Here is a 16333-nt window from a genome sequence, read left to right on the forward strand (position 1 = left end):
ATGGTCACATAGATGCTCAAGATCCATTCGATATTGACATTAATAGAACACTGATAAATAATTACACACAGGAGCACAGATTGAAAACAAAAGAGATGTATAAAGAAATAAATAAAAAATTGCAAGAGAGCAAACAGAAAAACATTAAAAAGGTAAACGAAAAACGACACTCATCTCAGTAACAGCCCAAGAAGTGAAAATCCAGGACATTCGAGAAAATCCAGGGATCCTCCCAGTTAAGCTTGGAGAAGCCAGAATCCAAACCAGCACCCATGATTTTATCCACTATTTCCAATTGGAACCAATAGCACAGGAAATCGAAACATTGGCATATCAATATCAAACTACAACTACAGCTATAGAAAATGGACTGTCAGCCGTACTTCGACAGTCTACAGAACTTCTACAAAACATTGCAGTATCTTCTTACAACAGCTCAAGAGAAACTCGACTCAGTTTATCCAGCAACCAGAAATAAAAGAGGTCTTATCAATGGATTAGGAAATATTATAAAATCCATCTCAGGAAACTTAGATCAAGAAGACGCAGAAAGATACGATGCAGCAATTCAGTCACTTGAACTCAATCAACAAAATATTATTAACAACATTAATAACCAATTAAGCCTTATTAAGAAAATAATATACAACTATAACGAGACAATGACACTACTAACCCACAATCAAGAGATAATAGCCGCAGAAACCAACAAAATCCGAACAGACTTAAACCAATTCGTCTTTGATTTCAACCATTACATGCAAGTTCGAAACGTTTTAGACCAGATGAATTTAGCCTTACAAACCATTATACAAATATTAGATGACCCACAGACAGCAATCACATTTGCAAAAATCAAAACTCTTCATATTGGACTTATAAAACCAGAAGAAATAAGATGGACCATCCAGAAAATGCTAGAACATCATCCAGCTTCTCAGCTACCATACCTTGAAGAAGAAGTCCTGATGAGATATTACGAGATAGTAGAAGTAGATGTTTACTACTCCAACCACACTCTAGTCTTTATCTTACATTTTTCCATTCTTTATTCCAAAGTATTCACATATTTTCATCTATATTCACTTCCAACCATAAATAACATAATAATTATTCTACCTGGACCATATTTAGCTTCTAACTCAGAACTTTTTATACATGGACCGCCATGCAGAAAGAGTGAACCAAAGAAATTCATTTGTCCAGAGAAGTTCCCGCAAGAAAATACAGAAACTGACGACAGCATCAATCAAATCCTAAAATTATCCAATGATGCCGCCCAATGTCAAAACTTGCCGATCACAATTAGCAAAACAATTATCCAAAAAGTATCGGAAGCTCACTATATTGCTGTTTTCTCAAAAGCTACTAAAATCTCCACCCACTGTTCTACTTCCAAAATTGAAGTACTCAGAGGAACATTTCTAATAGAACTACCCCCAGGATGTGAGCTTAGAACCAACAACGAAGTTTACATCAACTCCAAAGCAACAATAAAAGAAGAACCGTTAACCCTACCAAAAATAAAAATTAATCTTCAAGGGGAAAATCCAACAGTAAAGCCTCTAAAATTAGATAGAATCCAGTTAGATGAACTACATAAACTCTCAACGGAAGAAGAAAGACTCCAACCCGTGTCTTTAAAAACAATGGATCATTACCATCTATGGACACGACCAATATATATCCTGGTAACAGCCCTTATCATTATTTTGGTTTACAAATTACGAGAGATATGGAAAAAGAAGACAACTCAAGAAAAAGATACAGCCGATACAGAATCCATACCTTCAGTTTTGTTCATCCCAAACTTCCCAAGGGTATGGAAAAATTACGGTGCAGTAACCCCGGAGGTCAGCAAACACAATCAACAGTTTGTCAGCATTTAATTTTTATATAAAAGAAATAGTATTGTAATTAAATTCAGTTATTTTCAGTCAATAAAGCAGTGCAGTATAGTTGTAAAAGATAATAAAGGGTCTTTTTAAAAAGTATCTTCGCGAGTTTAAACCTTTAAGTTGCATAACATGTTGCATACCATTAAGACAGGTTTAAAAATTAAAATCACCTAAGATGGGCCTCTAGTATTTCTTAAAAAGAATTATAATATTAAGTTCACCTAATTACTTTTTAATCATAGGGTTTTTTCTTTCTGTTCTCTATGTGTCAGAGTTAAAACACACCAGCAAAAGATGCCATAAACAAAGTTTTATTATCTTTACCTAAATTTTAAAAATTTTAGAATGTATTTGGTCCATTAGTTTATATTTTATATGTGTGTTATTAATGTTGAATGTCAATGCTTTTACAAATAATCTCAACGACTAGTAAACTGCACTGAAGAATTGTAATATTTTATAAATATTTACATATATTTTTCTTATTACAGTGTCTTGAAAAAGAAATAAAACCATTCCGAAAGCTAGACAAAAAGTCAAAAGAGTGTTTCATTACCATCCCGTCCAATTTTCTGACTGCAACCCTAATAAACTGTGTTGTATATATATATATATATATATATATATATATATATATATATATATATATAAAAGCGCTACAGGCATTGTAGGCCCGTGGTTTCTAAAAACTTGGTTATTTCCCTCCATTTTTTTCGGTCCCTTGCTTTCTCTCTCCAATTTCTTACACCCATTTCTGACAAATCTTGCTTTACTGCTTCCAACCATTTCTTCCTTGGACGTCCTCTTCTTTTTCCCCTTTTTCCCTATTTCAGTATTGTTTTAAGATTTCGATTCTCTGGCATTCGTATAATGTGACCAAGCCATCTAGCTCTTTGGGCTTGTATTTTTACCGTAATTGTTGGTTTTACTTACATACTCATTATTTCTTTATTTGTTCGTCTTCTTCAAATATTCTCTGCTGTCGTTATTCCTTCGAAGGTTTTTCTGAGTACCTTTCTTTACCAGATCTCTACTTTCTTTTCTTCCTTCTGGTTGACAATCCACGTTTCACTGGAATACATCACTGTGAGTCTGATTACTGTCTCGTAGACTCGCAGTTAAGCTGTTCTTGACACATTTTTTGCTTTAAATAATGAATTTAGTGACTCTATCAGTCTGCTTCCCTTCGTTAATCTTTTGTCTTTTCTCTTTTTTTTTCTTTTCCCGTGTTTGTTATGGTTACTCATAAGTATTCAAATTCTGACACTTTTTCAAAACTATAGACTGTCTCTGCTTCTTTCATTTTGATACTTGTTATTATTTGTTATGTCTCCTCTGTCTTAAGCAGAACCAGGGAAGGAATTTTTCGATAGCGAGGTAATTAAAGTGAATCATTATCATAAAGTGCAGAAAAAATTTTATTGAGACGAGTTAATAGATTGGACTAATTTTCCTATTGTAATTTTATATGTGAAAGCTATATGATTTGGGGAACATTTATTTCTAAGGGATTTCATTAGTTGTATAAACAGTTTTAAAACGTTTATTTTACTATTATATTTTAATTGTATTACACAAATTTGAGTGTTTTTTATTTATTCCATTTACTCCTATTGAATCCATTACTGAAGGTCAAGGTATTTTTTGAACTCAAATAGGAACCCTGAGATAAGAAAATATATGAATTATGAAATTGGCGTCGTTAATAAAATTTATTCACATATTCGTAAAAAATTCATTAAATATTTTTTTTTTTTTTGTTTAATTAGCTGATTTGATCATAATTAATTTAATTATTGTTTTATCATATTGAAAAAATAATATATATATATATATATATATATATATATATATATATATATATATATATACTCTCAGATAAGTCAAACTTAATTAAGAAGAATACATAAATTAACAATATTATTGGGTACTGTATCAAAATTTATAAATAAATCTATTACGGCACTGTACATTTCTTTAAAGTAAAATTGTCTACAATACAATTCAAACAATCCAAGCTAATCAAATAATAGCAGTCCGTCATTTGAACCCGGCTTTTATTTATTTATTTTCAATGAGATAACCTTTCTAGTCACATAAAATAAATATCTTAGAACTTAGAATCATAAATACATTTTCAAAAGTTTGTATCGGGATTCTCAGTACTTAGTGTTTTGGAATAACCTGAAGTTGTCGAAACAATAAATATCTTGATGGTATAAATTCGTGGTTTGAGTTGTTTTCTTGTTATTTATTTTTGACCCACCGACGAACACGGTTTTTATTTTGTTAACATGTAAGTATTCTATTTGTTGTATATTTTACAAAAATGATAATAAACCGGTTGAGTTCTATTTTTATTTAGGTTTTTGGTTTTTACAATTAAATTTACATTTTTAATACATATAAATCAAAATATTAATTAGTTAAAATGTATGTCTATGTTAAAAAACAATTATTCCATATACTATAAATATTTCATTAATGGGTTTTTCTGTTGCAATGGACAGAAAAAATGTTGCAATCGACAAAAGTTAATTTTGAATTATTTTACCATTTAATGACATTTTTTATTTCATGAACAGTTAGTAAAAAGTATTATTAGTTATAACCGGAACTGGTCTCTACCACTTCTTTCTATCTTGTGCTAAACTTTTCCAATCTTTCACTTTTAGAAATTTGAAGTGTTCTTACTTTTTTGTGTCAACTTGAGATTGATTATTTCTCTGGATGTTCTCTTTCTTGACATGTTAGCTACATATCTAAGCCACATCAATCTACAGCTCCCAGCTATCTAATTTAAGCTTAGTATTTTTGTTAACCCTAAAAGATAACACCTATTTTAGATACCCAATGTTTTGTTGGAAAAAAAAGTAAATATTTTATGATTTTCAGAGACTCTCTAATGACTATTGAATACACAAGAATAATCAAATCAATCTTTTTCTTTCCTTTTAATTATTGTAGTAATAAAAAAAAATTATTAAAAATAATTAACAAACATTTTCTAAACAGCCAGAAACATAATTCAAAATATTTTACCTTAGTTTAACATCAAAACGGTCTTTCTAACTAAAAGTTAGCATCTTTTGATTATAGAACTTATGTTCACTTTTATTAAGGTATTTTAATTTGACTCATTTTGTTGACTACATTCACGACACATTTTAGCTCTGTGCTCCATGCAGTATGCCTTATGGAAAGCCGTGCATACATGCTTCGTTTTTCTATCTTTTTCTTTGTAGAAATAACACCTAATTTGCTTTACCAAACTTTTGGGATGTTGTGTCAAAATTGAAGAAATCCACAAATTGTTTCCCTGAGTGATTTCTGTAAAGAAGGTGTTTGAAGTCTGTCGCATTAGTGGTTTAATTGAAGCCATTCCCAGAGACTTCAGAAACGATTTTCTATTATTAGATATATTTCCTTGCCAATAGACATTTGCGAAAGAAAATAACACCATTGAATTTATACCACTTGCATCTAAATCTTAGTGGTCATCGTCTGGATTTTCGTCATGTACTATAAGAATAGCATAGTTGGTCGAACGTATCTGTACCTCCTTTTGATTTATTAGAGGTGTGTATAAGGTTGTTTTTCTGTAAGAGTATTTAATGAATCATCATGGTGTAATGTTGACGGCAGGAGAACAATTTTTTTGGGATTTGGAGTGTATGAGAGGATTGTTTTATTTATGTCGAATGCGAATAATGATGTTCCTATTTTTTGTTACTGAGGAAAGAAATTTCTCGTTTATTTTTTCGCAGTGTACCCAAGATAGTTAGTTTGAATTGCCCCATCATTTGATCAGCCAGAGGCACTGAGCTAAATCAATTATCTCCTGTTATATTTCGGTTGGTTTCATGTATTGGTTCCGACAATTTCCGAAAGTAAAAAGCTGATATGACTCCTTATTCTGTGTTTGGACTTTTCCAACATATGCAATATCGTTGATTATATAAAATGTTTTAGAGTCATTCATTATCATTATCTTTATTCCATATTTGCCGTGCTAACCACTCATATAGATTTTAAATGAAAATTTGCCCCTGAATTCTGCGAGCTGTTCATGGATAGTACAATACTGAAAAGAGGTGTAGTACTATATACAGTTGCTTATAAAGATGTCCGACAATTCGCGTATGGGTGCAAATTTATCGGCTGTTTTTCTTGCTGCTCTTGTTGTTTTTATCATTAAACCTTAGGTATACAGCTAGAAATTTAAACCTTTGATGCGACATCATAGCACGAAATATTAAATTTCTAAATTGTAGGGACCAAAGTTCATCAACCCAATCAAGCTTCTATTTTATTTGTTAATTTGTTGTAACTTTGTGGTGTGATACTTTCACTTTTGCGAATGATTTCTTTATTTGTGAAAAGAGCGATAATATCTAACATTTGTTCATTAAAAAAAGTTCCAGTCGTCTTCAAGAGACTGAAGTAACCTAGCATTTCCTTTAGGGCCCGGTAAATGCGTAACAATATATGGCTGCTGTACGACTACGACTTGAGGGCTGTTCTGTAGACCAACGATCCTCATCTTTTCCAAGTAAACTTGCAACATTTCTAAGTTGTTTATGATCTATTTCACTAGCACTTTCTTCACTTTAAGCAGTATCGGTATTTAAGTTTTGTTCTTTGACATAGTCCTCCTCAGATTCGAAATCGGTACCAAAAATATTTTGGCCATCATCCTCGTTATTTCCAATAGCAAATAAATTTTCAGCTTCCCTGTTCACTTCAGCTTGGGTCAACAGACGATATTTTTCCCAGTTTTCTGGGAAAATTACATAAAGTCATTTCACTTAAAAATAATTAATAAATTAATAAATTATTACAAATCTCACACATACACTAGCGTTTATTCAATAAAATTTCCTGATTGGAAATATTGTTCGAATGAGACCGCAACTACACATTACTCAGAAATAATCAGATTTCTAAGTCAATTAAAAATTTCAAGCAATCTTTTTATCCATATATTTAATATTAATCGTCTCCTTTCAACTTCACATACTTAATTTTGCCTGGTTTATTTCAAATCTATACGCTCTGACATTCCTCTACGGTTATTAGAAATAAGTTTTAATTTAGCTGCTCTTCTGATTACTAGGATAATATTTTTAAGTCAATATTTTCATAAAAACAAATAATTTTTCATGGAAGTATTGGTTTAATTGTACGAAGTCATTGTTTAAATATTCTTTAAATCGTCAAGATTATTACAAAATGACTTTTTTTTATTTAGAAAAAACATATAATCCACATCAACCACGCAGGGTTATTAGTGGAGTAACATACACAAGAGTTCATTTTATTTACATTAAATAGGTGTATATAAACGTAAATATTTTAAATAATTTATTACATGGTCACTGTTTATGGTTAAAGTGGTTTTGATGTCATCTGAGATTCCATATTTTCTTCTTGTTTCTTCGTGGTACTGGCAGTCAATCAGAATATGCTTCACCGTTAATGGGAGAGAACAGTTTCTGCAGGTTGGAGAATATTCTTTGTTGATTAAGAATTTATGGGCCATTGCAGTGTGTCCAGTTCTTAGTCGGTTAGTTATTACTTGATCCATTTTATTGGATGGATAAAATATAACTTTTAAATCCACAAAAAAGTTGTCTACATAGAAGTTTTTACTTTTTTGTTTCTGGAAAGTTTTTAAAAAACTTCTTTTTAGATTTTGTAATACAATTAAGTTATATAATTTTGTGTAAACAACTTTATGATAAATAAATATTTTATTTATATTTCTGTTTTAATATTCGTTTTTCTGATAATGTTTCACGAAATTAAAAAAAAATAGTTGTTGTAAGACCATTTTTATCTGATATAGCCATTTTTTTAATTCGTCATATGTTTATTTATTATCAGTGAGACTTTAAACTCCAGTAATAAATAACTAAATAACTATTTTCATTGCAGATCTGTCTCTTTTCTGCATAATGACTCGTCAGAGAGAGTGTAGTGGTGATCGTGATGTCGTGTATTGTCTGTCTCCAAAGATCTCTGTGTCTGGTCATCTTTTGCGTATTCTTGTAATTTGGTCGATTCACCTTATTGGGGATCTTCCTTGTGATTTTCGACCTTTAATTAAATCATAAGCCTTTTCTTGTGTTCTGTGTCTGCTCTAATAATGTCCAAACTATTTTAATTGTTAGAAGTATACTTTGCTAGAGAGTCTTTAGCTTAACTTTAGCTTATTTAAAATTGAATTAGTTGTGCTGTGGTAGGCCCATGGAATTCACAACATTCTTCTTCAACAGAATATTTTAGTGGCATCTTTTCTCGTTCAGATTGTCGTAAGGTCCAAAATTCACATCCATATGTCAGTATTGGGAATACTAAGCAATTGATCGACCTTATTTTTAGACATTACATCCACGTTTTATATATTCCTGTAGTAGCCCTGTGATTAAGATCAATGCTTCCATATCCCAGATATAAGTATGTACTCACAACCTCAAATCGGTCAATCTTGTTTATGTGTGGATGATTGTCATGTAGTCTATCCACTGTCCTGATCTTTGTCTTTGATATGTTTAACTGCAGACTAAGTATTTGTCTTTTATTTTTAATCAGTCGTATGAGATTAACTAACTCTTTTTGACTATTTGCAAGAGGGGCTGTGTCATCTGCAAAACGTAGGTTGTTTATTTTTCGGTCATTTATTGAGATGCCCTTTTCCCATCCTTCAAGCGCTTGTTTTTTAATATGCTCTTCATATATAATTAATAATTATGGCGACAGTATATATCTTTGTCTGTTATTCTAAATGGAATTGGAAATACTGCGTTCATTATTGTAAAAGCCTTGAAAAAAAATATTGCCGTTTTTATTGATGCTTGTTCGTATGCTTTTTAAAAACTGGGTGGTATTTTCATCTCTGACGACTGGAGTATAATATAAAATTATTATTCATTAATAACTGCTTATAAAAGATTATTACAAATATGTTATGAAAAAAGACTGTATTTTTTGTAACAAAAAAAATGTCCATTTGGGAACAATATACACAATATTTATATTGCTATAAAACCATTAAAAACTAACAACCTATGATAAATTATCTAAAACATTTATTTTTGGATTGAAATAAGAGACGAACATTGCATTTTTCACACTTAACTCTTGATTTTTGTTTGCATTTTTTATTTTATAACTTTCTATAATGTCAGTGCATCCGGACCAATGGGAAAATTGATCTATTTTGAACTATTTTGACGCAGCAATGACCCATTTTGGGGAACAATTAACAACATTAAATGGTAAAATTATAAAACACAATAAAATACCGGAAGAATGGAGAACGATCGAACTAATTCAACTCTTCAAAAAAGGAGATAAAAAACATTTAGAAAACTATAGAGGTATAAACTTGGTAAATACTACGCTGAAACTTACAACTAAAATTTTACAAGTGCTAATAAATCAGAGGATAAGTTTAGCAGATGAACAACAGAGTTTTCGTAGTGGAAGATCGTGTACCGGTGCAATATTCGTTATAAAGAAAATTACTGAAAAATCATCAAAGTATAATAGACCAGCATTTCTGTTTCTGATTAATCTAAAGAAGACGTTTGACAGAATAAGACTCAAAGATGTAATCCATCGTCTATATAATAGAGAAATTCTTCTAAATAATATAAAAATTATCGAAAACATATACCAAAACAACAAAATCGAAGTCAGAATAGATGGACCACTTACAGAACCTTTAGAAATAGGCAGCGGAATAATACATGGGGATTCATTAAGCCCCATGTTCTTCAATTTGATCATTGATGAAATCATTAAAAGCGTTAATAAAGGAAGAGGTTACAGAATGAGAAACAAAGAAATAAAAATAATCTGTTACGCAGACGAAGCAATATTGATAGCCCAAGATGAATATAGTCTGCAAAGACTGGCCATTTAACATAAGAGCAAAAGAATTTAATATGACAATCTCATCTCAGAAAACTAAAACAATAGTAGTCAGCAAAGAACAAACCAGATGTAAAATAGAAAGTGATGGCATCAGTATTAAATAAGTAATGGAAATAAAATAACTGGAATTACACTGTCTAGCTACGTAGACCTAGACAAAAAGTGAAAGATCAAGTACAAAAAGCAAATAGACTGGCAGGATGCCTTAATAACACTATATGGCGAAACAGACAAATTAACACTAAGATGAAGTCAAGAATTTATAAAGCCAGTGTAAGACCAATAATGACGTATGCCTCAGAAACAGAAACCGACATTTCCACAACGTAAAGCCTACAGCAGACTCGAGAAGAATTACAGGAAATACGCTGAAAGATCGAAAGAGAAGTGAAGACATTAGAAGAAAATTTAACGTACAGTGTATAAATGAATGGACACAAAATAGAAAAAAAAAGAATGGAATCACCACATAAGCAGAATCGAGGAGATCAGTGTCGTCAAAATAGCACGAGATAAGTCACCAATCGGCAGAATAAGAATCGGACGACCACGCTAAAGATGGAGTGACAACCCTGTATAGAGGTATTAATCCGCCAATGAATAAGCAGAATTGCTTATAAAGAGAAAGAAGAAGAAGGACTATTTTTAAACCGAGTAATGGTATACCATCACCAGATTTTTCCAATTGTCACTTGATTCGCCTATTTAGAAGCCAAGAATTACTACTTTAATATCTATTATATAGATTAGTTTAAACATTACATACACAAGTCTTACCGACGACTATTTCAGTTATAGACTTGATTAGTAAAAAAATAAAATGTAAGGAGTATTGAACGGCAATATGTGCGCTTGGAATATTTCACTATCTCACAGGCACCTAATTCTTTACAGTTCTTGAAAATATATATATATATATATATATATATATATATATATATATATATATATATATATATATATATTCTTCTTCATATTATCATTTTTTTACGTAAATCGTAATAGGTTTACAAGTATACATATTTTTTATTTTTAAAACTTACCTTTATAACGTACTGAATATTACTCACATAAAACAAAACTTTAAGGCCATACAAATTACATATTGTAGACCAAGGCTTATAAGTGGGAACATTGTGTTCAGATATTTAAAATAAATTTTATAAAAGAATTACCAACGGAATTTTTAAATGTAGGTTCTGTTCCCGTTTGAGCCCATGATTTAATAAATGGTTAATACTCGGATCTATACTTTCTATGTAATAATCCACTTTTCACATACAGGCATGTTAATATTTATTTAAAATTTTAAATGAAATATTATTTAAATAATACAAACCTGCAAAACCATAAAAAATTTCTAAGAACATGTATTAAAACAAAATTATTTAAATTTCCCAATTAGTAATACGTCATTTAATAAATGTTATATTTATATAATTGCGATAATACCATGAATAGGTAGTTAAATTCCTCTTCCAATATCAGAACAATACATTAAGTTTTTATACTTAAAGTAATCCATAAAAAATATTTTATTATATGTAAATAATTGAATATTTTATTTTGCAATTCTTTATGTAATTTACTAACTAATAAATTTTTGACATTTATCTATTAGTATATTAAATATAACTACTTAAAAAAGAGATGTATCTACTCATCGTCTTCCAGAATAGAATTTTTTTGCATGATCCATTTAGGGTCCATTTTAAAGTTTCGCTACAGTTAATAGCAAATTCTGCTAATTTAGAGTCTTTAGTTTCAACAAGACTTAATTAAGTTTGAAAAAATCTTGATTTAGAGAAAACTTTTTAATTGTTCGGTGTCTGATTTTCTGAACCATATAACCAAAGATGAAAGGATCTTCTTCTTCTTGTGGTGCCTATCCGTTACGGATGTTGGCTACTAGCATGGCAATTCTAACTTTATTGACAGTAGTTCGAAATAGTCCTGAAGTGGTCAAGGAAAACCATTTTCGTAAGTTCTGGAGCCAATATATTCTTCTTCTTCCTGGTCCCCTCTTTCCGTAGATGAAAGGATAATATAACTTAAACTTAATCTAAATAATAAAATTTAACAGAATTTCAGAAATGCCAAAAACAACATGAAATGAACTATAATATATGAACAACATGAAAATAGCAAGGCTCCGGGGAAAGACAGAATATTAAACCAGGTGCTAAAAATAGTGGACCACAGCTAATGCAACAGTTAGCAAGCATGTTTAATAAAGTATTACGATTAGGACGAATACCTCAGAAATGGAGAACGAATATTATGATCTAATTGTTTAAGAAAGACGAGAAAAAAATACTTCAGCAACTATAGAGGAATAATACTATCAAAATCTATTTCAAAATTACTAACAAAAGTATTGAATAAGTTATCAAACACTCTTAATAATTAAATAAACAATACGGATTCAGAAGCGGAAGATCTTGTAACAAATTTGTTTTTGTAATTAGACAAACATGTAGTTGAAAAAGAAAATTATAATTACAAAGAAATGTATAGAATACAAGAAACCAACATATATTATGTGCTTTGTGGATTTTAAAAATACATTACTCAGAGACGCACTATCATACGCTCTACATCTACTATATATTAGACAAATACCATTGGATATCAGAAAACTAAGCAGAAATATATACGTAAGAAACAAAACTGAAGTAAAGGTTCAGAGAGATATAATCGAGATAACAACTGGAATCAGATAAGCGACTGCTATAAATAGAACAAAAAATAGAAGAAACTAAAATAAAATTAATATATTGTGTTTTTGTTTTATGTTTGTGCCGTCCAAAAATTTTTTTATTTAATTTATTTATTCACCTTGACACAACAGCTGGAGACATCAAATAATATATAAAATAATAATAACATCTTGCTAAATATTCATAACAACATACAAATAATAAGGTTTTAAATTCAGACGTGCGAGTGAATGTATTCCTGAAGGGGAAAGGTGATTCTCAGGAGTACCTTAGTTTATAGAGCTTTTCTGTATCTGATATCTTGTAGTTTTTATTACAAGTAAGACTTACGCACTGGAGCGTAATGATAGGGCAAATATTGTAAGCCTTTAAACCGGTAGCCCAAAATGTATAAACTTTATTAAATACAAACTACTTAAGATTGTGAGTATTGACTCAATTCCTATATACTAAAATACAGATTTAATTATAAAATGTTTAATATATAAATCTTAATACGTTTCCTATGTGAGTCAATTTTAATTTAGATAAAAGAGAAATAAGAATAAGACCTTATCGCAATCGCAACAGTACATGGAAAACTAAATGCTGAAATTACAATAACCCTTATTAGGGTGCTGTCTGGTCAAAATGTATAGCAATTATGCCAATATTATATGTCGTGTGCATATAATAATGTATTGATATAATTGCTATATTTTGCTGCTTCGTTTTTAGTAAATTATATTTAATAAATAACTAATTTATTGAAACAAGTTAAATAAATCCTAATTACACATCGATATAAGGATTATTATTAAATGTTTAAGAAAACGTCGTGTAAAACTCCATTATGGTGAGCTCGAGACAGGAGATCATCGGCTTGACTGCATTAATTGACGACTATCGGGAAAGTTCTTGAGGGGAAGAGTGACAACTAGAATACGAATGTAGTTATTGATGTAAATTGTTTGTTAAAAATTAAGTTATTATTTTTATTATTTTGCAACAAATTTTTTATATACCTTAAAAGGATTAATTTTATATTCCTAAGAAACACATTATGTAAGCATTTTTCCAAACAATTTAAATCAAAACAGTTTCTTCTGAATTATCTCTGGTAAAACTAACTTGTTAAAAACCCTGTATAATAATGACCAACTTTCTTTGAACTATTATTTCAAAAAGTTTTCTAAAAATTATTATGAAAAATGTGTGATTTTTATAAGAAGTGGACAGATAACCTGTTTCGCATAAGTAAAAAAAAACTACTGATATTATTTTGTTTATATTTTTCTACCGATTAGTTTTATCTTACAGTATTAGTAGTCTATTTTTTTTTAATACATATGAAAATAAATAAATATAAAATAAATAATTGATTAATCAATTTTCTCACGTAAATATTTTTATTACATTACAATTTTGGATGGTTTGGAGGAAAAGTAATATGTATAAATAAATCTGATTGCTTGATTCCATTTGTCACTTTTACATGCTTTAAAGTATATTATTTGAGTACAGGAAACTAGAAGATATTGACAAGAACGAGCCTTATCTTGAAAATAGTTTACGGTTTCTATCCATATATATCAGCACTGGCGGTATAAGTGTTTTGTATATTGTTATTTTAGTTTTCTGGTTTAAGTTTCTAGTTTTGATCCGTTTATGCAGCACGGATATTGCCACGGTTTCGTATATTACCGTGGACAAACATCGAATTTTTATATCATATAAAGATAACTAATATCTTTTATCTTTTTTAGGAAATACAAAATTTTATGTTTTTGCCTTTTGGTTTTATATAATATAAAACTAGGGAAATGTGCTACAGGAGATGTCAGCTTCATAATTTTCTCAGATAATGAAAACAAAGGACATTTAATAGTAAGTAATATACCACTTTTATACAATTACTATTTTTATTGAGAATAATTTTTAATTTAAGGTTTACAACAATTTAAGTTTAAAATAAGTTTATTTTTGACTCTTTAACTTCCACTTCGGAAATCGTTTTTAAATTAAGATGTTACAAGACAGTAGCTTTAGAATCATACCACTAATATTTTAGACTAGTAGAAAACGAACGTTACAATACCAACACATAAAAAAGGAAATAGTAGAAATCCAACTAAATACTTTACAATAAGCGTATCCAACACTGCTGGTAATAAATTATGTAATTAAGAGCAGCAAGAAATTTAACAAAATAGATTAACAGTAGGGGCAATATAAATATTGTTATTGAAAGTGCTACGAGAGAAACTTAATAAATAAGCTTTGTAGATTTGACTAAAACCTTTTATTGTATTTGGACAGATTTACGATAGAATATGTTTAAATTACTAAAGAAAAAAAGCCCAATAGAATAGTAAACATAACTGAAGACATAAATGTAAACACAAAAAATTAAATAAAACTTAAGACTAAACTTACGAAAGTAAACGACCAAGAGAAAGACCATAGATGAGATGGGCTGATGACATTAGAAGAATAGCCGGAACAAATTGAAAACATGTTGCTCAGGATAGAGACCGATGGAAGGAGTTGGGAGAGGCCTATGTCCAAACATGGATGACAGAAGGCTAAGAAGAAGAAGAAGAGAAGACTAAACTTACATTGATATTACCTATAAACTAGGATATCCGACAGGGAGATGGCTTCAATTTGGTGATGGAAAAATCATGGAATCGTTACCCTTTTTTTTTTATAAAATACCTTAAAGCCAACAAAGACTTAAAACAGCGGCAAGGACATAAAATATAAAAATATCAACGTTTAAAATGTAATTTTAGTAGTGGCAAGTGAGCCCAAACAATGCAAAATAATAATTAACTTCAAAATAATCCCACAAGTCTCGATATTCTAGTGTCTTGTAGTACAAATATCCAGCTACGGAAGTTAAAAAACAATGTAAAGCTATGGTTTGCTAGAACAGTGAGCGACGCATAACTCACAGTCAGTGTCAAAATCAAAGAAATGGTTCTCTATGAGAACGGTTTGTTAGACACAAACGTTCAGCTGAGCTCACAGCGTACACATCTATATCGAAATTATAATTGTATTTTTATATAGTTATTATTATTGTAATAACTAAGTGATGTCTACTTAATTTTCTCCCAAGGAGGATGAAAGACTAGCGAATCTAGTACAAATTGTAAGACAGTTCCAAATAAATCCCTGGAAAGTCTAAAATATTCTCGAAATTTTTCCTCGTTTTGAAACAATCTTTCTTCGACTGTTAATTTCAAAGCACTTTCTGTATTAAGACATGAAAAAATTTCATTCACATTTTTATTTCTTTTATTTAGATTTAACGTTATCAACTCTTCTTCCTCCTCTTCTTGGAGTAATAAAATTATTGCGTTAAGTTTGCGAGAATTCATTTTTTTAAACGTACAACCTTTGAGAGAATAAACGTGAAACTAATTTCTAAATTTGTTTTCAGAGCGACAGAGTATTTATGCGAATTTATCTAACAAACCGACTCACCCAAAACTGCCGTGAGTTGAGTACAACAGATTCTTCTGTACGTGTATGCTGTGCGCTGCGCACTGTTCTAACAATCCGTAGCTTTAGGAAACAACTAAATCGTTTATGTAACCGAATAGCAAAACAAGGGAAATATGATTTTTACTGATTTTAGTTAAAGTGCCCCTCGGCAAAAAAGTTTATGATAGATATTCTTTCCAATCTAATTAAAAAGTATGTAAGTTAAAAGCAATAAAATAATAAAACACAATCCCCACTACATATCACATAATTAAGGTAGAAATTAAAATACAGTTGATTGTG

The 16333-nt window shown here is 30.0% G+C and overlaps 2 protein-coding genes across 5 annotated transcripts in view; one reads left to right on the forward strand and one right to left on the reverse strand.

The window, feature by feature from the left end:
* LOC140445484 (octopamine receptor beta-2R-like) overlaps nt 1-16333 on the reverse strand; it is an 853944-nt gene that overhangs the window by 668419 nt on the left and 169192 nt on the right. The gene's annotated exons all lie outside the window — the stretch shown is intronic.
* LOC140445483 (inter-alpha-trypsin inhibitor heavy chain H4-like) overlaps nt 3937-16333 on the forward strand; it is a 67939-nt gene continuing 55542 nt past the window's right edge. For all 4 annotated transcript variants that reach the window (XM_072537526.1, XM_072537527.1, XM_072537528.1 and 1 more), the window contains exons 1-2: nt 3937-4194; nt 14305-14425. In XM_072537526.1, the coding sequence (XP_072393627.1) occupies nt 4193-4194; nt 14305-14425 (123 nt within the window). In that variant the 5' untranslated portion in view covers nt 3937-4192. The remainder of the gene's footprint in view (nt 4195-14304; nt 14426-16333) is intronic.

Source organism: Diabrotica undecimpunctata, chromosome 7, assembly GCF_040954645.1.
Source record: "Diabrotica undecimpunctata isolate CICGRU chromosome 7, icDiaUnde3, whole genome shotgun sequence".
NCBI classification, from domain to species: Eukaryota; Metazoa; Arthropoda; class Insecta; order Coleoptera; family Chrysomelidae; genus Diabrotica; species Diabrotica undecimpunctata.